The sequence below is a fragment of the Epinephelus lanceolatus genome, chromosome 14, assembly GCF_041903045.1.
Source record: "Epinephelus lanceolatus isolate andai-2023 chromosome 14, ASM4190304v1, whole genome shotgun sequence".
Taxonomy (NCBI): Eukaryota; Metazoa; Chordata; class Actinopteri; order Perciformes; family Serranidae; genus Epinephelus; species Epinephelus lanceolatus.
The window spans coordinates 41,925,566-41,948,755 of NC_135747.1; the positions used below are offsets into that span (position 1 = coordinate 41,925,566).

At 42.5% G+C, this 23,190-nt stretch overlaps 1 protein-coding gene across 1 annotated transcript in view; it reads left to right on the forward strand.

Moving 5' to 3' along the window:
- kcnh3 (potassium voltage-gated channel, subfamily H (eag-related), member 3) overlaps nucleotides 1–23,190 on the forward strand; it is a 234,635-nt gene that overhangs the window by 195,377 nt on the left and 16,068 nt on the right. Inside the window, exons 9-11 of the mRNA XM_033612613.2 lie at nucleotides 6,334–6,533; nucleotides 8,142–8,391; nucleotides 21,572–21,786. Of these exons, the coding sequence (XP_033468504.1) occupies nucleotides 6,334–6,533; nucleotides 8,142–8,391; nucleotides 21,572–21,786 (665 nt within the window). The remainder of the gene's footprint in view (nucleotides 1–6,333; nucleotides 6,534–8,141; nucleotides 8,392–21,571; nucleotides 21,787–23,190) is intronic.

Below are 23,190 nucleotides of genomic sequence, written 5' to 3' on the forward strand. Positions count from 1 at the left end.
TCATTTTCTTTGTCTTCAAACAAACCAAATAACCCAGCACACCGACGCAGAGACAATAGGCTCACATATTCCAAACTGACTCATAAATCATCTTTTCAAGGCTCCCTTCAGTTTGCTCTCTGATGTGATTAATGCCACTTGTGGGGAAATGATTCCACAGCACTGAACATAAAATAAGGTTTTGTTTGCTAAAAAACGGCACCATTTGAGAGACATCTTGTAAAATGTCAGCAAGAGTCTCTAATCACTAAAAGCACATCAGCAGGGTTTTTAACAATCATCCAACTGTCCTGAAATGCTCCGATCAACATGTGTTCGTGGATGGAACTTTAAAATTTCGTATTTAATAAGCTGAAGAATTATTTTCCAGCTGTCTGAAATAATAATACACTGGATAAATACAGTATCTTTGTGGATGAATCAGAACTTTTTGTAATTAGAGCAAAAGCAGAGAGAAACTGATTTAACACCTGAAATTGTTTTCGTTAAACACCAAGGAACATGTAACAAACATGTTATCACTGATTCTGACCTCAACTCTGAGCATCATATTAGAAACGTGACTAAAGTGTCCTTTTATCACTTGAGGAATATCACCAGAGTCAGACCAGTTCTTTGCCATGCAGATACAGACAAGGTAATACATGCTTTTATCTCCAGCCGACTGGACTATTGAAACGCTCTTCTGTCTGGTGTGTCTGAGAAAGACATTAGTGAGCTACAGCTTGTACAAAATGTAGCAGCACGTGTTCTGACAAAAACCAGACAGAGAGCCCACATTACTCATCAGTTCCCTGCCGATCAAAGAACTAATTTTACAACTCTTTTATTGTTTTTTAAATCACTAAAAGGCCTTGTCCCATCTTATCTGTCTGACATGGTTAAGATACACTCACCGGCCGCTTTATTAGGTACATCAATCACGTGGCAGCAACTCAGTGCATTTAGTCATGTAGACGTGGTGAAGACCAGCTGCTGAAGTTCAAACGGAGCATCAGAATGATGAAGAAAGGTGATTGAAGTGACTTTGAACGTGACATGGTTGTTGTTCTGAGTATTTACTGGGATTTTCAGCACAACCATCTCTAGGGTTTACAGAGGATGGTCCCAAAAAGAGCAAATATCCAGTGAGCCAAAATGCCTTGTTGATGCCAGAGGTCAGAGGAGAATGGCCAGACTGGTTCAAGATGATAGAAAGGCAACAGGAAGTCAAATAAGCACGGGTTCCAACCAAGGTGTGCAGAAGAGCATCTCTGAAGCAACAACACCTTGTCCAACCTTGAAGCAGATGGGCTACAGCAGCAGAAGACCACACCAGGTGCCACTCCTGTCAGCTAACAACAGGAAACTGAGGCTACAATTCACCAAAACTGGACAATAGAAGATTGGAAAAACCACATTCAGATGGAAGCATGGATCCATCCTGCCTTGTATCAACGCTTCAGGCTGCTGCTGGTGGTGTAATGGTGTGGGGGAGATTTTCTTAGTACCAACTGAGCATGGTTTAAACACCACAGCCTACCTGAGTATTGTTGCTGAGCGTGTCCATCCCTTTATGACCACAGTGTACCCATCTTCTGATGGCTACTTCCAGCAGGATAACGCACCATGTCACAAAGCTCACATCATCTCAAACATGACAATGACTTCACTGTACTCCAATGGCCTCCACAGTCACCAGATCTCAGTCCAATAGAGCACCTTTGGATCAACTGTGTGATGTCATCATGTCAATATGGACCAACATCTCTGAGGAATGTTTCCAGCACCTTGTTGAATCTGTGGCACCAAGAATTGAAAAGGGGGTCCAACCCGGTACCAGCAAGGTGTATCTGTATCGGTGAGTCTGCCTAAAGGTCTCTTTTAACCCTACGTTTTACTGCTTTACTAAAACAGAATATATGTTGGATGAATGCAGCACCGTACCACCTGTTTGAGCTATGAATTGAGATGTTTTTGTGCTGATGCATAATGAAGGAAACTGAATGTTCTGGCAGAAAGCAATAAAAGAAGAAATGAGAGAGAAATGGAGGGAAGGAAAAGGTTATCTGCTGAGAGAAATGCCAATATTTATGGTCAGAGGACATGGCGAGGTGTGGGGATGTCTCAGGCCTCGCTGCACATTAAGTGGGCTGTAAATGACCACACACACACACACACACACAAACACACACACACTCTCACACTCACACTTTTAGTGTTATACATGTGAGGACATTATATCGACTTGCGTTTCTTCTCCAGGGGCTAAAACCCAACTTTATCCTTAACTGCCACCGTGCAGTTACATGAACTCATGTGTGACAATGAAAAGGTTCTGTGTCCACAGTAAACACATGGCACACACACACACACACAGCCTTTAGGTAACAAATCACACACTTCAGGCGGTGACTTCTGCCTGTGCTCGATGTTTCTTCACTGGAAGTAATCAAATCTGCCATTTTCCAGTGAGAGGTGCTGATGTGCCTGAACTTTAATGTTATAACATTAACCTCGTCCGCTAGTAGACCCATTTTTTCTTTTTTAGGCGTACAGTGGATCTTTAGGGGCGATATCAGGTCAGCAGTATGTAGCCCATCGAAGTGGTATACATAATCTGAAAGCCGGGGACCTGAGGGTTAATTTGAGATGGTACTATGAGGACTCATCACTTTGTGTCAAGTTTTCAAGTCATAAATATGTGATAAAAGCTATCTGTATTTTGGTTAGGTGCCTATCCAAAAGTTGAATGCTTGTATCGGGGCTTAGAACATTGTGATAGAAGTATAAGATGGCCACTCAGATTGATTTTGCAGTCTGCAGCTTGTTCCCAACACACTATACACAGCCCACCACAGAACACTGCTTAATGAAGCAAGAACACTTTGCAGTTCTCTATTCACCCTGCTGTTAAAGTGACATTTGCTAAAAGCTGCAGAGCCCAGCTGCTTAAGGAAATCAGTGAACGAATTTTTAAAAACTGTTTGTTTTGACCCCTTTTTAAAGATTTACGTCTTCAGAGGGAACCAACGAGCTGAACGCCACAGACAGAGCATTCACAGTGTTGAGAGACCAACATGTTGGTCCGGTCTTTTCATGGGATTTGCCGACAGAAAGAAAAACATAGAATAAAGCTCCTCGTCCTTCAATTAAATTTTGGTTTTGGAGTGGGTGTTTTTTGTGTTGCATTGATTTTTAATAACCTTGCACCCACAGACGTGTGTATGTACAGTCTTCTGTCAAAGCAGAGCAAGCTCACCAACACACAGAGAGGCTAAAGAGAGGACACTATAGCTTCATTAATCTCTCTGAATTTTATCCTGCTGAGTTTCCCTGCAGCAGTGTCTGCCCCCAACACAGTCGCAAGAACATCATTTGGCATTTTACATTTCTGCAAACCAAGTATATGTTAGATTTGTGTGTTATTTTGTAGCAAATATGTTTAAACTTACATTTTTTTGTCTTTCAACAATGCTGTGGTTAATGTATGGTTATGTTTAGGCACAAAAACACTTATGGTTATGGTTAGGAAAAGATTATGTTAAAACACCTGGGACAGTATTCACAAAGCTTCCTAGTGCTGAGAGTTGCTCCTTGTGATAAAATATTAAGAAAATTCTTAGAATTGTGACGTTTTCTTAGAATTTCCCCTTAAAGTTAAGACTAGGTCATCGTAAAGATAAAAGTTATTCACAGAGCATCTTAGACCTTAAGGTAAAACTGTTAGGAGGGGAGGAGGACTTTTAAGAGGATTAAGAGTTTCTTAATCAGAGGAGAAAATGGTGTAAACACAAAGAGGTAAGAGAAATATTCTCCAATCACTGGATGACAGTGAGTAAATGAAATGCTACAGATTAGATGGTGCGATGATAATATGAGCGATTGATGTCATTAATACAAACACATTTCCCACCTTACGCTATAACGCCAAAATCAAAATTACTAGTCCATACCCATTGAGTACAGCATACCATACCATGACTTAGTCATACCAGAAATTAGAAAAAAACACCAACATTGGTCCACAGGGGGAGCCACAGCGATCGGTCGCATTTTAGCCATTTTGAAGCATTTTTCTGTTGTTATAGCGCCACCCAGTTGCCAATTAGAGTTAAATTTCTCCGGTCACCTTGAGGCGTCCTGTTCTACATATCTACCAAGTTTAGTAAAAATCCATATGGCGGTTAGGCCTAGATAAGAAATGAGCTCTCTAGCGCCCCCATTTTGTTTGATGGGCTCAATAATGGAGGGGTCCCCTCAGATTATGTGTGGTCATATGCCTACAAAGTTGCGTGGTGATGGGTGAAACCCTTGAGATGTTATACACCTTTATGTGATGAGCCACGCCCTCCACAATATTCATTGCCTTATAGAAGCTCAGTTTTAGTAAGTTTTCCAACTTTTGCCAAGAGGGAACTTTAGATATTGGTCCCTAGATTATGTTCACCCAGTTTCATGCAGATCGCTCAAACTTCCTAGGAAGAGATCCATTTGAAGTGTTTTTCAAAAAATTCAAAATGGCGGAAAATCTATATAAGCGGAAGTTATGGGTTCTTGAGGCAAATGTGTTCCTCATGAGGAGAGGCATCGCTGTGCAAAGTTTCATGTCTCTGTGACATACGGGGCATGAGATATGCCCATTCAAAGTTTGACATTTCAATGGGTTGCTATAGCGCCCCCCTTTGGCCAATTGATGTAATATTGCTTCATTGGCATCCTCCCATGACCCTCTACCACTGTGCCAAATTTCACATGGATTGACCAAGTCAGTGAGGAGAAAAACGTGGAACAGACACACAGACAGAGGTTTCCTCATTATATAGTAAGATACCAACATATTTGGGAAACTGGAAAAAAGCAACCGTGCAGCAGTGATGAGTTGAGTCTGTCTCAGCCTTCCATCAGCAGAGTGATCACACTAACAATGACAACACTTTCACAGTCAGCAGTTCATTTCATTTCCACTGAGTGTCCACACCCTGCAGGCTCAGCAAGGGTGTGTCTGTGACAATCAGTCACATCGGTTAAAAGAATGTGTCACACTGAGCAACAGGGTCGACCACACCTCCTCACTAAGGTAAAAGTTTCTGTCCCTTCCCTCAGTTGCTCTGAGAACTTTCCTAAATCACTCCTAAGCTACGACTCCTTACTAAAAAAAATTCTCTGAGAGTGAGTGTTTTCAGAATGTTTGTGAATACGACCCCTAGTTTTGGGGACACTATCCCCGCTAGAAACACAGCGATATCCCGGTGAAAAAACACCCATTTTTGGTGATTGAAAAGCAGCTGGAAACACAGAGACATCTTACTAAAAACCTAAGTGCTCTGCAGCGTGGCAGATATCTCACCTAGGTCTCACACCATCCATGACTTTTCATGGCACTATCATGCTGGAAAAACAGCCTTGAGTAACCATAAAACTCAAATGTTTGGTGGCTAAAAAGCTGCTTGCTAAGAAACAATTGGTTTATTGTTTGTTGGTCTCGAACAGCACTCTGCAGCTTGGCAGGTGTCTCACTATCCTGACAGTCAGCTCATGTACTACGTCACTTTAGAAACATTGATACGACACATATGAAAGTTGCAGATGTAACATTTTGTGGTTTGCAGAAATGTACAATGCCAACATTTTTCCTGCCTACTGAGCAGGTGCTCTTCAGCTCTAACTGATGGATAATTCCACATCTGAACTCAGAGTTTTTCTAAATGTGAGGTGGGTCATTGTGCCTGACGGAGCAGTCATCCTAAAATAATGTCATTAGTCTGGGTGTCAGTGGACTGTGTAAGTGTCCTGTGGTCTGAACGCTGTTTCAGCACCTTTTCTACTTGGACAGGAATTAAATTTAGGGAGAGAAAGTGCTCTGCAGGACAGTCAGGAGGTGCATTATGGGATAGAGAGATCCAGTCCTCACTGGGAGGCTGCTGGTAGGCTGTGTGCACGTTCTAACTCAAGTGTGGCTGTGGAAGTGTTTAATAAATATTAATACACCAGAGTCATTTCGTAGACTGGGGTTCTCGTTAGTTTTGGGTTTTAGAATAATAATTTTCTAACTGTTTTTTTGTTCATTAAAATAAAAGATTCATTCATTTTATTTCAGCAGTGTCTCTGCTCCTTTGTGGCAGCAGTAATCCACTCGAGGCGGTGCTTTACAGTGGTTTTTGAGCAGCTAAGTCCTTTTAAGCCCCGTGCTCTTTAACTTCTTGGGGTTTATAAAGACGTCCTGTGAAGCTCCCCGCTGTGCAGAAGTATTATGGGATTTATCCTGAGCCACTCTAGATAAGAGCCAATCAGATAACTCTGTAATTAAGTCTGTGTCATACTAATAGCACACGACCTATCCTCTGTCTGCAGCGCTGATGCATGCAGTGGTGTTTGGTAACGTGACCGCCATCATCCAGAGGATGTATTCACGCCGCTCGCTGTACCACACCCGCACCAAGGACCTGAAGGACTTCATCAGGGTCCATCGGCTGCCCAAGGCCCTGGAGCAGCGCATGCTGGAGTGTTTCCAGACCACGTGGTCGGTCAACAATGGGATAGACGTCAGTGAGGTGAGAGAGCAAATACATTCACCTCAACGTACATGTGATACAGAGGTACAAGTGTGTGAATATTCACTGTTTATAAGGATCTCATGAACACATTCTTCCACTTTAAACCTCACATATGTATCATCATAAAGGGTCATTTCACTCAAAATGCAGAAAAAGCCACAACTGCAAATAGTTTTAATGTCGGTCAGCATCATGGAGGAGAACTAATGGGTGCTGCTGGAAAAAAATTTTTTTAACTGAACTTTATGAGTGGTGCATTGGTGCAGTTTGATGCATTCTGGTCATAGACTGTAAAAATAATGAATGTAGCTACCATGACATCACCCACTGGTTTGTAGCCTCAAGTTTTAAAGCCTCTAGTTCACTATTTTGGTCGTCGCTATCTTGGTTTTTGGTGACCAAATTCGATCTGACTCAGAATCCAAGGACGCTTTTGGCAGACAGCCTGTCACTCAAGCGGAACCAGTCTCGATCATTTCCAACGTTAAACCTTAAAAAAATGTAAACAGTTGAGTTATGTAAAAATTAATCAACCTTACAGTTGTCATGAATGTTGAAATTAGCTAAAGAGATCAGAACTGTTTTTTGTACCAGGCTGTAAACATGTTTATTTCTGCTGTAAAGTTGGGCACCTATGGGGACTGACCGGCTTCTTGAGCCAGTCTTGAGTGGACGTTCAAGGAGCTGCAGTTTTTGGCACTTCCACGTAGGCTTCCTCTGTCAGCCCTGGAGGTTGCCGCTAGATTCTGGTGCATTCTGGCCATGTGTTTTATTCCCAGCCAAAGTCCTGATTTATGTGTGAAATACGGAAATTAAATATGCGACCAGTGGTGAGGCCCAACAGGGCCATTTAATACAAGCTGTTGTTAACACTACTCATTTCTACAGAGAAGTAAGTGCACTTTAAATGAATTTGCCATGTCTTTGATCACAACAAGCGTTTCTTTCCCTTTGCTGTAATCTATTGTTTACAACGTAAGGTGGTTAATCCATCGTATGCAAAGTGGAAATGTCACCATGCCTGCGCATTTCCACTTCATGCTGAGAGTCCCAACATTGACGCACAATGGCAGCCCCTCTGAGGATTTTGATTTCGCCCTCGAGCTCACCTGGTTCAAAGGCTGTGTCCGTACCCCAACAGCTACGGGTTCGATTCACCCACAGCCCTTTGCTGCTTCTTCATATTTTGATTGTAACTGATCTGTTAGAGAGTCGGACCCGGTTTCCAGTCCCCAATTTGGAACCTGACCAGCGGCGCCCTGTGCTGCATTTCAATCCCCTGCTCTCTTTCCCCACATTTCCTGCCTCTCTCTTCTGTCACTATCAAATAAAGGCATAAAATACCCCATAATGATCTTCTAAAAATGCTGTTCATCTTTACTGTCATATCATTTTTGCTGTCAGGATAAACCTTGATAACCTGAATCTTTATTTAACTTTCATTCTGCTCCACATCTTTGTCCTCAGTCACATGTTTGGGAGTTACTGCTCTCAGGTAATTAAGGATGGTGGAGTTGTGTGGAAGCCTGCTGTTCAGTCGAAGCAGCCGCTGTGAGTCTCAGGAAAGACCACCTGATGAGTGTGAACCCCCCTCTCGCTTTACAGCTACTGAAGGACTTCCCAGACGAGCTAAGGGCTGACATCGCCATGCACCTGAACAAGGAGCTGCTCCAGCTGCCTCTGTTCGAGTCGGCCAGCAGGGGCTGCCTGCGCTCCCTCTCCCTCATCATCAAGACCTCCTTCTGTGCTCCGGGCGAATTCCTCATCAGGCAGGGAGACGCCCTGCAGGCCATCTACTTCGTCTGCTCAGGGTCCATGGAGGTGCTGAAAGACAACACTGTGCTGGCCATCCTGGGTAAGTGAGGTTACAGAGAGAGAAGCTCCTGGTAATGTTTGTGGAAATGTGCTCTTCCATTTTTTATTCTTTTGGTTGGGTTGTTTCAGGTTAGACTCACTGACCTTTGTTCAGGCCACGAGAGTCCTGAACGTACTGAAAATACTCGCCAAAATAACACACCCAACCATTTCTCTTTTCCTAAACCTAAGCTAACTGATGGAGCGCTAATTTGTAAAACATCATACAAACCCTTGTGTGAGGACAAGTTGTTTGGATCCACCAAAGCGCACCTCTTTACTTCTGCCAATACATTAATTCAATACATCTGCAGCTGTGCTGTTGCTCAGAAGTAGAGCAAGTCGTCCACGAATCCTGGGCTCCTTTAGTCCGCATGTTGAAGTGCCCTCGGGCAAGATACTGAATCCCAAATTGCTCCTGATGGCTGTTCCATAAGTGTGAGAGAGTGTGAATGGACACTGAGTAGCAGGTGACACCATGTATGGTAGCCTCGGCCTTGAATGTGATATATAGTGTAAAAGTGCTTTGAGGGGTTGGAAGACGAGAAAAGTGCTATACAAGTGCAGCCCATTGAACCATTTACATGCACAGTGAAGTGGAGCTACAGTTTCAGCTCGACTACTGTCCTTGTCCCAGTATACAAGCACGGGAGGGGAATCCATTTATTGAGCCAAGTATGTGCGACTCCTCTACGATAGGTGGAGATATGCCCCCTTTCAGCTTGTTAGTATTGGACCTTTTTCCTGTTGACCTATTACGTCACAGACCAAACAATGGACAAACAAGTTAGCTACGGTTAGCTAGCAGCTAACTGCTACCATGGTGGACAACTTTACAGCTCTGTACATTTGGTCCGTCCAAAAAGTCACGGCTCTGGATGTAGATTTCTCCATGTTGTTACCGGCTTCTTCTTCTCTTACACATTTAATGCTATTGGACTTCCGGGTCAAAGCCCGGGGCGGAAACTGTGGAGCATGCTCAGAGCGCCTCGGCCAGTTTGGGTCTGATTGACTGTATACATGCAGGAGTCACATGATCTGGGTGTGTTAGTCCCACTGTGAGAAAGGCAGTTTAGTATGATTTCAGTCAGACTAACATGTTTACGGGGATTTTAAAAGTCTTCATTTTCTCTAATGTCATATGAACATATTGACTGATAGCGTTCAATGTGAGCTGCTCCCATAAAAATAAGAATTTAAAGGGCACAAGCAGCTGTTAGATAAGACTGTATTTAATTTAAATACGTAGCAGAGATACTTGATACTGTGCCGTACGTGTGAAAGCTGAGAGTGTGCTTGATAAAAAAAAAAAAGGAAGCTTAAAATCATACTTTCCTTGTTTATTGCCTATATTTATATCCATTTATTCTGCTGTTCCCCTCTCAATATTCAAATTATTTGTTGTCCCAAATTACCACAATAGTGTTCAAATTAATTGAGAGATGGGAACAGAAACTGATCTGAAATGAGTTTAGCTGATTGTTGGATTGCAGAAATGACACACCGGAAATCTAATTAGAGTAAAATACAACAAGGATGGTCTGTTTATTATTTGAGGAAAATTATGTGTAAATTGGCGACGCAGAATTGGATGAAAACTACGCAGCAGCCCGGCAGCTTTGACAGACAATTACCTGTCAGAGTGAGACTTAATGAGAGGATGTGAGACGATCTGCGGGACAGTTAATGAAGGTGAGAACCGTTAATTTGAAGAACGCTCTGATAAGAACTGCGTCTGTTTGATATCAAATGCTGGTAATGAAGTACGGACTGAGAGATCACCTCAGCTCAGTCATTACAGGTGAAATCATTTCACAGTGCTGAGCTCAGTTTCATCCAATCAGACCTGAGGAGTCACTTGATCTGGATTTGAGGGGAAATTAGGTTGATGAGGGAGACGGAGGAACGTGTGTGCGTGTGTGTGTGTGTGTGTGTGTATCACTCAACAACAGGGAAGGCAGGGCTGAGGGAGAGCTGATAAAGAGCTGTTGTTTGTGCTCTGCTGCTTTAAAGAGTTATCATCACCATGCTCAACACACACACACACACACACACAGAGTCAAGGCTCCCACAGTGTTGAGCCTGTGAGCTAAACACAATAATCCTTCAATCCAGTGTGAATAGAGATGTAGGGAGTCGTGCTATCAGACCTCACATATGGCAGAGTAAAGACATCCAGAAAGAGACGGATGAATGAATGAACAAGGATGCAGAAAGTATGAATACATGAGAACTAGATGAGGGTGGGAAGCTCCTCATACATCAGTTGCAGATCACTGAGATTCTGCACAGTCTATACCCTGCTATAGTTTTTATATTAATATCTGTGGCAAACACAGTACATCATCTCCAGGTCATCAAATACTTCGTCACACCCCGCGACATGTGATAAAGACGCCAACATCAACCTTTAGTATCTGCATGAGATGCACAGGGCTTTCAACTAACTCCAGTGTAAACCCATCCACAGCAACACGTAAGAGTAACTGGCGTATAAATAGTGAGAAAGTTTTCATAGAATGGGAGGGAGGTGGATGTGTCGAACAAAACTGGACTTCCACCCACAAGACCACAGTTTGTGTCCCGTGTGAAACCATTAGTTAGTGTTGTAACGAAACGCAGTTTATATACCAAATAGTTTTGTTGCCTAAATCTTACCTTGACCATGCATCACATGCTGCTACTTTGTCCCTTCCACATGTCCTTACTTTTAGTCAAGCGGCCACAGCGGCTTCCTGCTGCTGCAGTGATGGAAAATAATGACACAACCCTGCTTTTAAACAGTTCCTTTCACTTTATAAAACTCCCGAATGGCTCAGTTGACAAGTCAAAAGTGATACCACCTAGTGTCAGACAGAATTAAAATATCACTGAAGTACTTTGAGCACACAGATGCAGCTAATCAGACTGATATCAGCAGGCTGACGCATCGCCAAAGCCTGCAATCACCACGGACCTGTGGATGAAACTAAGAAGTTAACTACAGCGCTGCTAAATTGGTTGCAACTGACTGCAGACCAGTCAACATCATGGCAGACACGGGTCTAAGGGACATCGTCAGGTTGACATGTTGTGACCAGGCATATGTCTTACTGTAACAGGGAACATTAGTTTCAATCATACAGGACCTGTATTATCAGAGAAAGCAGCTAAACTGAAACTCCTGAAATGTGCGCAGTAAATTCATTTGATTCTTAATTAAGACACTCTGGTAAGAACTGCTTCACCTTGTTTATATGGACTTCAAAACTGTTTTCAAATGCAAAATAATGGAATTTTAAACATGCGATTAAGAAAAATAATCGTTTGACAGTCCTAGTTAGAACTGTGAGTCACATACTAGATACACTAAAAGTTGCAACGTGCATCACTATCAGACGCCAGAGGGGCGTGACAAGGCGCTGGTATTTGACAACCTGGGGAGAAGAACTGGCTGCACGTATTTAACAGTCAGTCACATCTTCATATCAATAAACCAACCCAGTCACCAGGATAAAATTTTTGCATTGTACGTTTCTATAAATCACGGACATGTTGCATTTGCACAACAAACATCAACTTTTCTAAAGTGACATAGTTGTGCTTACATGTATACGAGCTGAGTTTATCATGAGGAAGAGGAAGGTTGGTGGAAGGCGTGAGACCCAGGTGAGCAGGTGGCCAAGCAGCAGAACAGTGTTTGAGATCAGTTACATTTTTCAGTCGTGTTTCTGGCGCCACAATCTGGATTATTTTAACGAGTTGAGGACATTTCCAGGCGTGCTTGTGGTGACCAAACCAGGTGTTTTAATTCGAGGGTCACGTTATCAACAAACCAGCGTACATGAATAACAGCCTGATTTTTATACATAATGAAGACGCAGGAGAAGAGCTCTTATTAAGAGAAATCAAGCTCCCTCTGGCTCCTCTTTAGTTCGCACCCTGAGGGGGTATATGTTTATGTTTAGTGTGAGCACCAGTCGATCAATCTGATCATAGAGGTTGTATGTTTTGGCCGTTGCAGAAAGAGGCACTTAAAATGTGCAATGTGAGATTTTTATAAAGTGTAGAGTGTCTGCCTGGTTTAACACATTGAACATCTGCAAATGGTGAGAACTTTCAAATGTCTTTTGAGCCACAAAGAGAAATATTTTTGTCCAAGTTTTGAGGAGTGTGATGTGAACTCGTATACAAAAGTGTGACGAGCAGCTCATCAGTTAGAAAAGATGGATTTTGTGGCATCGCACAGAAGATAAACTGTCGGCTTTCACACATTGAAATTGAGTTTTGATTTTTGGAATAACATGTAACTGTGTGAGGAAAACATTTGTGTGTGTGTGTGTGTGCGTGTGTGTGTGTGTGTGTGCGCGCACACTGGCATTTATGAGATGGTGTGATCATATGTGCTCACTCACATCGGTCTCTGGAGACTGTGAAGGCGGTGTTGTGTTCCAGTGAAGTCTAATATTAAACAGGACTGATTTGCAGACAGTGTGTGGGAGGAACAACCAGAGAGTCATGCTCTGCACAGCCACAAATATCACAACTACCACCGTCACATGACATGTCATCTCTGTGCTTTATTACCACTCACACCTCATTTACTCCATTATATCCATTAATTAAAGAGACACTGGTGGTGTTTTTTTTTCTGTCCTTTTGTTCTGCTCAATCTTTTCTAGTCTGACGTGACAGCTGCGCTCAGTCCTTCAAAGGAAAACAACAGGATCAGTCATTTCAGCAGGTGCCCCAAAACCACATGTTTACTTTAAATGACAAAGCCCTCCAGTGACAGTGGTAATTATAGTGGGAACAAAAGAGGAAGTCAGGTGACGCTGTAATGGAGCAAAAGCATATTTCCTCACTTACTACGAGTGTTGTCAAGTCCAGAAGATGTGCGGTATTTCTTGTGTCTGTCTGAAACTTCTTCAGCCGCTACAAAACAACGCAGGTGATAAACAGAAATTTTCTTTGTGATGCGTGGAGCATCGGTTTAAAAACTCATCAACCCATATTATGATCAAGTGTAAGAGTCCACAGCCGTGCTAGAAGCTCTGTGAGGCTGTATTTTTGGGGAACCCTCTAAAAACTTTGTATTTCACCCGAGGGCAGGCCCACCGCCAGGGAGGTCAAAGGGTACAGATGACCGCAGCCGAAGGCCATGGGAGGGCTCCTGAAAAGGTCTGTGGTTGACCCTTAGATGGGATCAACTACGACAATTTACTTGCTGACTTAAATCACTAATAAAATGCCATCTGATACTTCCACCCCCTGCAGGTATTGTGAAATGGTTCAGTCCATCTGACAGGTGTGCGATGTGCAGAACTCACAAGTGCCGCTGATGTTAATGTTGAGTCGGACTGCTGCCTGATTAGTTAGGTCAGAATGTCGCACCAAAATCAGGAGCTCCTCAAAGAAGTCAGAGTACAGAGAGAACAAGAAAATGAAAGCAGCAGAGAGACACTGACCTGATGTCTGACAAAAAATATGTGAAGACGCAGCAGGTATGACAGGCAGAGCTGAAGGTGAGAAGTGAGGCGGACTAATGTTAGCGAATAAAACCTGCTGTATGGAGCTCCATTTTAAAGCTACAGTAGAGACACTGGTATCATATCAAACTACAGGACCTGAGGCATCCATTGGTACTAACCATGTTCCGCTATCTTGTTGGAAAGGGGGGTAAATTTTGGCGAGGGAAAAAGGAACATTGTCATTTTTCAAAATGGTGTATTTAAATGTCTCTGCATACTGAGGTTCCTAAACAGTCCTGATGTTACATACATTAGGTTTGACTGCAAAACTGAGAGCTGACAGCCATGTACTCTTTACACATATATATAAATATACACATAAAGATAAAGTAAAAGTAAAATAATCTACATATAAACAGTGTACACAATGGGTCATCTCATCACTTTTTAAATAAGCTAGCAAAGGTTTTTATTAGCTTAATCTTTGCCTCACACCTGACTGTAATTTCAAACAGAGATGACTTTTTTTTTGTCATCATCAATTTTACGAAGATACACTTTGATTTTTGCTCCTTGCACTGCTGGCACAGCTTCAACTGCAACTAGACTTCCTGCAGATTTTCAAATGACTTTTACTTGAATGTTGATAAATTCACTAACTGATGATCATAACATTATACTGGCAAATATGTACAAATGAATTGTGCTCAATTTAGGTGGACTAAATTATGTGCAACAACAAAAATCTATTCAGATATGGGGCCAGTATTCTGATATCAATGTACCTGGCATCAAGAGATGTACAGTTCAAACTGGTTTACAAGGCAGACCACTAGTTTCTGTGTACAAAGGTGTGAAGCTCTTACGTGCCAACCTTCCTGATTTACTGAGGAGATCACTGTTTTTATTGCCCTCTCGCGGTTATTTTCCCAGGGTCACAGTTCAGAATTTTTCCCAATTTATGACAACTTTTTTTTTCATTCATTCGTTCATTCAAACCTTTGTCTAAGACTCAGGAAATTAATTTCAGTGGTGGTGAACATGAAGAAAGACATTAAAAACAATCAATAAGCAAACAAAGAACCATCAGGCTCACCAATTAAAACAGAACTGAAATCAAAACAACAATAACAGTAATATATAATCACTAAAAGTAGAAATGCACCTTTTCACACCTTATCGTTATCTTAACTGGTTTCTGCGACTCTTAAAGTTTACTGTTTTCAACCGGACAACGATGCTGCTTCATCAAATGTTCCCCTCAGTGAATGAAAGACAGAAACAAACATACTCAAGCAAATTTCAGTGTGCAGGAATGAACACAGTTATTACAGTTCATCCTGAGGGAAGTAAATGATGTTTTCTACTTTGTTCCAAATGTTGCAGATCTGCAGCAAGAATCTGCTTAAACAGAGTGAATGGAGTTTACACAACAGCCGTCTCTTTAATGACTCTGGTAACATCAGAAGCTAATCCCCGTGTCGCTTCAGAGATTCACTTTTTTCCTGAGGTAGTTCTCTTTGCAGACACACCCAAATGTTTTAGGAATAAAATCTGAATCAATCAGTGCTCAGCAGTAAAAGTTAAAGACAACTGAACACTGAAAAGAACAGAACAAATTGTAAATTGTGTGGTCAGACACAATGTTGCACCTGTGACAACAGCTTAAAATAATTTCTTTAGTTGGCTGTCTCGCAGGCTGAAATCTAATTTCCTCTGGATGTGCTTCAAAGCCCTCGCAACACTAATCCAGCAAACGGGACGAGCTTTCCCAAGGTGTGTTTGTGTGGATGTGTAACAGAGAAAGTCATAGACGGACAGATGAGGGAGGAAGGGGGAGGATTTCATGTGTGTTTGTCTGCGCAGCGATGACAGATGTATACATCTCAAAAGTCAATTTCTCAAAAGGTTAAGGTGTATTGAATTAATGGTCTGTACCTGCGTGCCTGCATCTCCCTCTGTGTCCATCCGTGTGTGTGTGTGTGTGTGTGTGTGTGTGATGAAGGGGATTTATCTTCAAATGCCAAGCCCCCAGCCATATTTGATCTTGATCATCACACACACACATGTACATCAATAGAGGGAATGCAGTGCTGTGCTGGTATTAATAATGAATAGATTTTACATTATTAAAGCACCTTGATTATTAATGCTGAAGTGTGGATCGAGCAGAGCCTGCAGAGCACAGCGAGCTCTTCACATGGTTCAGCCCATCATGGCCTTTAACAAGAACCTGCATGTACAGCGTTCTTCTAGGAATGATACTGTGTCCGTGCTGATGTTAGAGCTGTTCATCTCCAGCTGATAGTCAGTCTGACCCAACAGTTAAAGTGCAGCTACGCATTAAGTCAATTACAGTCATGGCTGGAGACATTTTGCACATCATGCAGTGTTAAAGGGAAACTATTGTGCTCATTGAAGGGTTCCTACTTGTATTTGGGTTTCTACTTTAACATGTTTACCTGCTTTAATGTTCAAAGAACACTTTATTTTCTGTGCTGGAACACCTGTATTCACCCTCTCTCTGAGATCTTCCATTTTAGCCTCTGTCTCTTTTAGCGCCCCTCCCAAAAAAGCCCAGTCTGTTCTGATTGGTAGGGTCGGGTCAGTGTGAAAAATTTCAAACCGGTTTGATATTAGCCAAACACCAGAGCAACATACCAAAGTTCACCAGGTGTCCCACTTGACAAACAAGTGGAACATAAAGACTCTAGCTCCTTTTACACCACCTGATCAAGGCAGGAATTTCTCAGTATAAAGTGTATAAAAGGTATATGATTTGTTCATGGCTGTGGCTCGTTTCGAAGATGATATAACTATTACTACGTTTCATCGTGTTGAGAATGTCATGCAGTGATCACCCAAACATTTGTGGTTCTAGGCCCCTTTCCCACTGCACAAAAAACAGCTAACACCCACAAACATCTGGCTTTTTAATTGCCGTTCATACCCGGGGTCAAATAACTGCAGTAGTCATGGGTATTTACCGCCTCTGGCTCTGATCGGCATTGATGGGAACACAACACTGGGTGAACCGGCTAATTTTAGCTCCTTTAAGAGGCAATGACAAGCCACCACAAAATACCGTCCATTAAGTCGGTTCATCAGGTTCTCCTGGTTGTGGCGCACTCTTCTTGGGACGCCTTATTTTTCTCCATAAACTCAACCATGTTGCACTTACAATGGAGTCAGAGGTACTTTATGTTTTTGTCTTTACTTTGGTTACTTAGTTAGGTCCAACGGTTTAACAAATTTTAAGCAATTCCTAGACTCACAAGTCAGTCTTTAGACGCTTTGCTTAACTAAAGACTGATGACTTTCTCCCTGATTTTGTGTTTAGATGGGCGGATACAATTTCAGAGTTTAAAAAACTCCTTACGTTGCAGAACCAATAGTAAATCTGCAGGGCGGTCCTTCGGTGGCTCGCTGAACTCTTGTGCTCATAAACATAGTCCGACTGCGTTAAAAGTTTTAAACAAATTCAGATTCAGATTCAGATTCAGAATACTTTATTAATCGCCGGGAGGAAATTGTTTTTGTTCCAATGCTCCGTGCAAAGTAGAAATAGAAATACAGCATGAATGGAAACAAGAGATAAAGATGAAGATATAAATAAAATACTAAAATAGACAATGAAATAAATAAAATAAAATATTAAAGTAGATGTTAAAATAAATAAAAATAAGATAAAATATTAAGATAAAATATTAAAGTAGACAATCAAAGTCAATCAAAACAATCAAAACAATTGTTTCAATCAAAACAAAGTCGCTGTAAGTCCTTCATTTCCACAGTCTTGTGGACTGAGCACACATGAGCGCACATTTCCAGGAGGGCGTGTCCTTTTAAAAAATGCAAGAGGCGTTGCTTTGTTGCTGGCCGTTTTCTCCGGTGTGTTAAACACACTTTAGAAAGGAGTGTCCCCAGACTATCAGAAGGCGGAGATCTCTGATTTTCTGGTGGCGAGACTAAGCAAATTCTTACGTACAATACCAAGATGATGAGACAAACTTTGGAGAAGACTTAGGGATGTTTTTCTGCAACCGATTTTATCTCAAGGAAACCTTAACTTGGACTTTGAGGAAAATCTTAACTTTAAGGTGCTTTGAGCAACCGACCATCTTATCTTACACACAGCTGTGAATGTAACATACAGAGCCAGGATTTTGGCTTCCAAATCATGTTAAATCGATCCTCTTTGAGAGTTGTTTAAAAAGAATCATTTGTTTTGAAGTCTGCCATCACTAACCTGTAATATACACCCATCTGCCACAACATTAACCACAGGCACGTTAAGTGAATAATTTTGATCATGTGAAACCTTTGATTTTCTCATTCATGTGGATTCCACTTTACATGCTCCACCCCACTCACTGTTGCAGAACTCAAGGTATCAACCTGACCTCCAAAGTCCCCAGATACCAATCTGATTGAGTAGCCATGGGACGTGATACCCCACCTCAGAACTCAAAGGACTCAAAGGATCCTCAACCAACACCCCCAGAGGTCCTGTGTCCATGCCTAGACAAGTCAGAGCTGAGCCCAATCCAAGGAGACCCACCCTGGATCAGCGGCACCTCTGGGGTATCAGCACACCCCACAAATGCTTGATTAAATTGGCATCTGGGGAACTTGGAGGCCAGGGCGATGCCTTGAGTTCTTGGTCACGTTCTTTGGGTCATTCCTCAGCAGTTTTTGCAGTGTTGCGTGGTGCATTGTCACGCTTTGGGGCCACTGCCTTTAGGGAGTTGCCATGAAAGCGTGTACTTGGCCTGTAACAGTGTTGGGTGGGTGGAGCGTGTCAAGTGGCATCCACATGCCAGGACCCAAGGTTTCCCAGCAAAACATTGCACTGTAACAACATGATCAATATTATTCACTTCACCTGTCAGTGGTTTTATTGATTCGGCTGATCAGTGTAGCTGCTGTGCCACAATGTGAATATTTTCCCTACAAGTCATTTTTCATAAGAAGAATAGTGTTGCATGAAATATCAACTGAAACTTCACATTTATAACAGAGCAAGGACCAAAGAAACAACCTGTTAGTGCATACAGTATTAAAGGCTTAACATCTTTAACGAGGATAAAATGAACTCCTTTCATAAGCTGCCCTCATCTCTTTTACCTCCACTCACACACACAGATACAAACACTTGAAGCCGAGACAAATACACACTCTTAAATGTCACTTTCAAGTATTCATCTCCTGCTCAGTTTAACATTTTGCTGTGATTATAAGCCCAAGCTCTCCCTGACGCTCGCTGTCGCTCTTGGCTCTGTCGACACCCATCATCTGTGTGACAAAAGACAATTGGAGCTGAACTGTGTGGTGTGGGAATGAAAAAGGAAGTGGAGGAGCAGAAGTGTGAGTGATGTGAATAAGATAGAGAGACAGACGGAGCATATGAAGAGCCCATCGTGCCAAATTAAGTACAAGCACAGATGGGGGGATCAAGAGAAGAGGGTGCAGAGACAGCCGGATGTGGAGGTGGTAGGAGGTTCGGAGGAGAGTTTGAGGTCAACGTCTAATAGCTGCTTACATGGCGTGCTCCAAACGCCTGCTCGCCCTAACTATCACCTCCCCTCTCACTTTCTCACCCCACCCATCCATTTTGACTCAATCAGCCCATGCCAGTCTGCAGCCACCCCCACACTGTGTCCCTCTTCAATCTCACCTTTCTCTCCCTTGTTTCCTTCATTTTCTCACCCTCCCTCTTTGCAGTCCTCCTCCATACTCCATCACCCATTTTAGGTCCCTGGCCGACCCTGCCCTGCCTCCCTCCATCTTGCCTCTGTTTCTCTGCCTATTTTTCTCCAGCCCCCTCTTTCCTTTACTTGCTCCTCTGTTCTCAGCTGTGTGACTGTGCAGCCCTGAAGCAGTCTTTGTTTGACTTTTTCCCTTTCTTTTCCCAATACTGCCGCAGCTTTGTCTGTCAAACGCCTCACAAATGAATGTCGCCCATCATAAACTATAATGCATTTTCTGTTTGACATCACGCTGTGCGCTCAGTTAATAATCTTAATGAAAACACTGCATATGCATGCTGTATGGTCACATATTGTTGAAGAAGAAAGTGGGTGAATAATAAGCAGAGCAGCAGTGTAATCCGCTCAAATATGATTACTGTAAAAGAAATTGTGGGTGGTGCCCAACATTATTCATCTATACAGATCCTGCAGTGGATTTGCATGAGTGGCTAAAGGAGAGCCAGAAGAAAACTTACTGCAGTGATGCTTTAAAAAAGAGCTAAAGGAGCAGATTTAGGAGGACTTAGTGGAGGTTTTTACCAGGAGCTGAATTATCCACAGAGGTCTCTTCCTCACCAAAACAAACAGACCAGGTGATTTAAACCAGTAAAAACACTGAATAAAAGAGTTTCATGATACAAAATAGTGTTTAACCTGCGCTGTTTGACATGTCGGAGACCAGCCATTAACCCAGCGCCTGCTAATGTGTGCTCACCTTTTTTCCTCTGATAATTTAAGGGCCCGGACACACCAAACCAACAGTTGGCCGTTGGTCCATGTTGGGCCATTGGTGAGCGTCTGTCGCCCTAGTCATTGCGGTATGTCCCACACCGTTGCCCCTTGTTGGCCCCTGCCAGCTTTTTTTGTCTGATTCAGCAACAGTTAATGAAATCACTCTGTAGTTCAGCTCAGCACGAGTAGAGAAACAGAAGTGAGAAAAGTAAACAAAAAGCTAAAGTCCAGAGGGAGTGAGATCAAAACAGACTTGTTACATTATCAGATTATTTTTCTTTATCCACTGTCGCACAGTAAATACGCTAAGTTCTGTCAATATTGGATCATGTTGTTAATGCACTAACTGACTAATAGCATTAAGATCTTCCGGTGTCCCATTTGTGAATGATAAATACCGACGACCACTGCTTGTGTGGAGCGTTATTTCCTCTCATGCATGTGCAGAACCTATATGCTACTTTTGGCCGTCGGCTAACATGAGGCAACGCAATAGTCGGCTTTCGTAGCCGCTAGTTTTCTGGAGTCGGGTTAGTGTGTCTGGGCCTTAAGATCCAGACGTTTAGGAGGTTTCTTCAAAGGTCTCTTCAGCTCCCTCAAATCTGTCAGAATCTTCAGCTCCTTTCAGCACTTTAACTTCCACTGATACTTCAACTTCCACTTAAACCTCTTTAACTGCCATTTCAGCTTCTGTCAGTATTTTGACTATTTGAAACATTTAAATTGCCAGTTTTCACCTGCAACCACGGCTTTTTCTTCAGAAATTTAGAATTCAGCCTTTTCTAGTTTCAATATTCAGTCTGACGTGTCTTGTCATTCCCATCAGTGTCATCTTCAGTTGATGTTAAACCCCTGTTAGCTTTCTTAGGAGCATGTTTGTCATGTTTATTGAGGGGAGGTAAATTACAACAAGTAATAAGAGTTGTTATACCTCTAATTTTACTAAGAACAACTCAGCTATCAACCATGCAACTGGCCAACTTTGACAATTGTGACAAAAATACAGCGGTGGCCCTGGCCAAATGAATTCTTATGTACATTATACATACAGTCAACGCATTCTCCCAACTGTCTTTGTTGAAATGATATTCCTGTTCATTACCTAGACCGTCTGTCTTTGAATGTCTGCAGCTCAAACAGTCTGTGTGTTTATTTCACCCACAGGTGGAGACAGTTAGTGGAAATACACCGTCTCTGATGTACTGGTTCAAAGACATTAATGTGTCTCTGTGTCTGTCTACATGTGCAGGTAAAGGAGATCTGATTGGCTCAGACTCCCTCACGAAGGAGCAGGTGATCAAGACCAACGCCAACGTCAAGGCCCTGACCTACTGCGACCTGCAGTACATCAGCCTCAAGGGCCTCCGTGAGGTCCTCCGACTCTACCCCGAGTACGCCCAGAAGTTTGTTAGCGAGATACAGCACGACCTCACGTACAATCTGCGAGAAGGCCACGGGGCTGACGTGAGTACGCACAGTAATGTAGAGTGCTGAAGGGCAGAGGGCAACGCAGCGAATTTAAAGGGATAGTTCAGATTTTATCCACGTCAGTGTGTTACTTTCAGGTAGTCCCTTTCAGCAGTGTGCTGCTGTGGACAGAGGCAGCAACAATGGACGCTATATTTCAAATAATTTCACTGCTTTAACTTGCTATGCTCTCTTCAAAGCCAGACTTCATTGACAGTAACAATAATTTCAGCTCACAGAACATGAGAGTTGCTGGTCTACCTCTGCCTTGATTGGTTGGTTTGTTTGGATTAAGCCCAGTTCAGACCAAAGATTCACAGCGAGACCCTGTCTGTGGTCATTTTGACTTGACCAGCAGTAAAAGCAGCCGCCGGCCATTTGAACAGCTGACCAATCAGCTGGCTTGAGTCAAGCTCAGACTGGCCAATTCACTCGGCTGCTACTTTTCTCTGCAACGTTCTAAAACAGCTTCGTCTCGTTGTGAATCTTTGGGCTGTTCTGGGCTTTATGGCGTGACTCTTGTGAATCCAAACGAATCCTTTAAACACCAAAATCACACAAGAACACAGACTAACTGATCGAGGCGGCAGCAGACGAGCAGCTCCTGTGTTTCGTGTGGTGAAATGACTGAAAAGAGTCTGGAGGCTTTGACAAGAGCAATAACAGCTTCAGTTCTCCATTGGAAAGGGAAGTCTGATGGCAAAGTAAAGTGGTGAAAACATTCTAAATACTGCATATACACAAATTAACATTGATTGTTTTGGGTGGCTAAAGTAGGTTTTGTTGCTGCCCCCGTCCACAGCAGTACATGGCTTAGCTTTCATGTCAGTAATCCAGCCTCCATTTCCAAACTGGGGCGTGTCAGCTGACATCTACTGTATGTAATACATGGACTATGGACAAGTACCTCATGCAGCCTCACTTCAAACGCTGTGAACTAACTATTCTTTTAAGAGTTGTGACTGGGTTGCTTGGATTGGATTTGTGTGTTTTTATTTTTGCAAGCCCTTATGCCTTATTGCCCCTTAAAGGACAAATATTTTTAATTGAATTGAACAGATTAGACTGCCCTCTTGTGGTGATGATTTTGCCAGCAGATAGGGTCGGAGTTGTTGGGTTGTTTTAGTCAGAATTAGAAGGTAGAGGCCAAATTTGAACAAAACATTTTAATGCTACAAATCACATACATCTAGGGTTATGTACATATTAACCCGTCTCACTCAGAAGGAATATGAGTAGTTGTGCAGTTTGAAGTGGTATTTAGAGACTAATGTGGCTAAAGGTTGGGACTGCGTCAACAGAAATGGTCCATTAAATGGTGAAAGAAAGGTGTGCAGGTGCATAAAGACTGTTCATGGGAGTATTTATTAATACACAAAGGCACAGCCGACTGCATGCAAC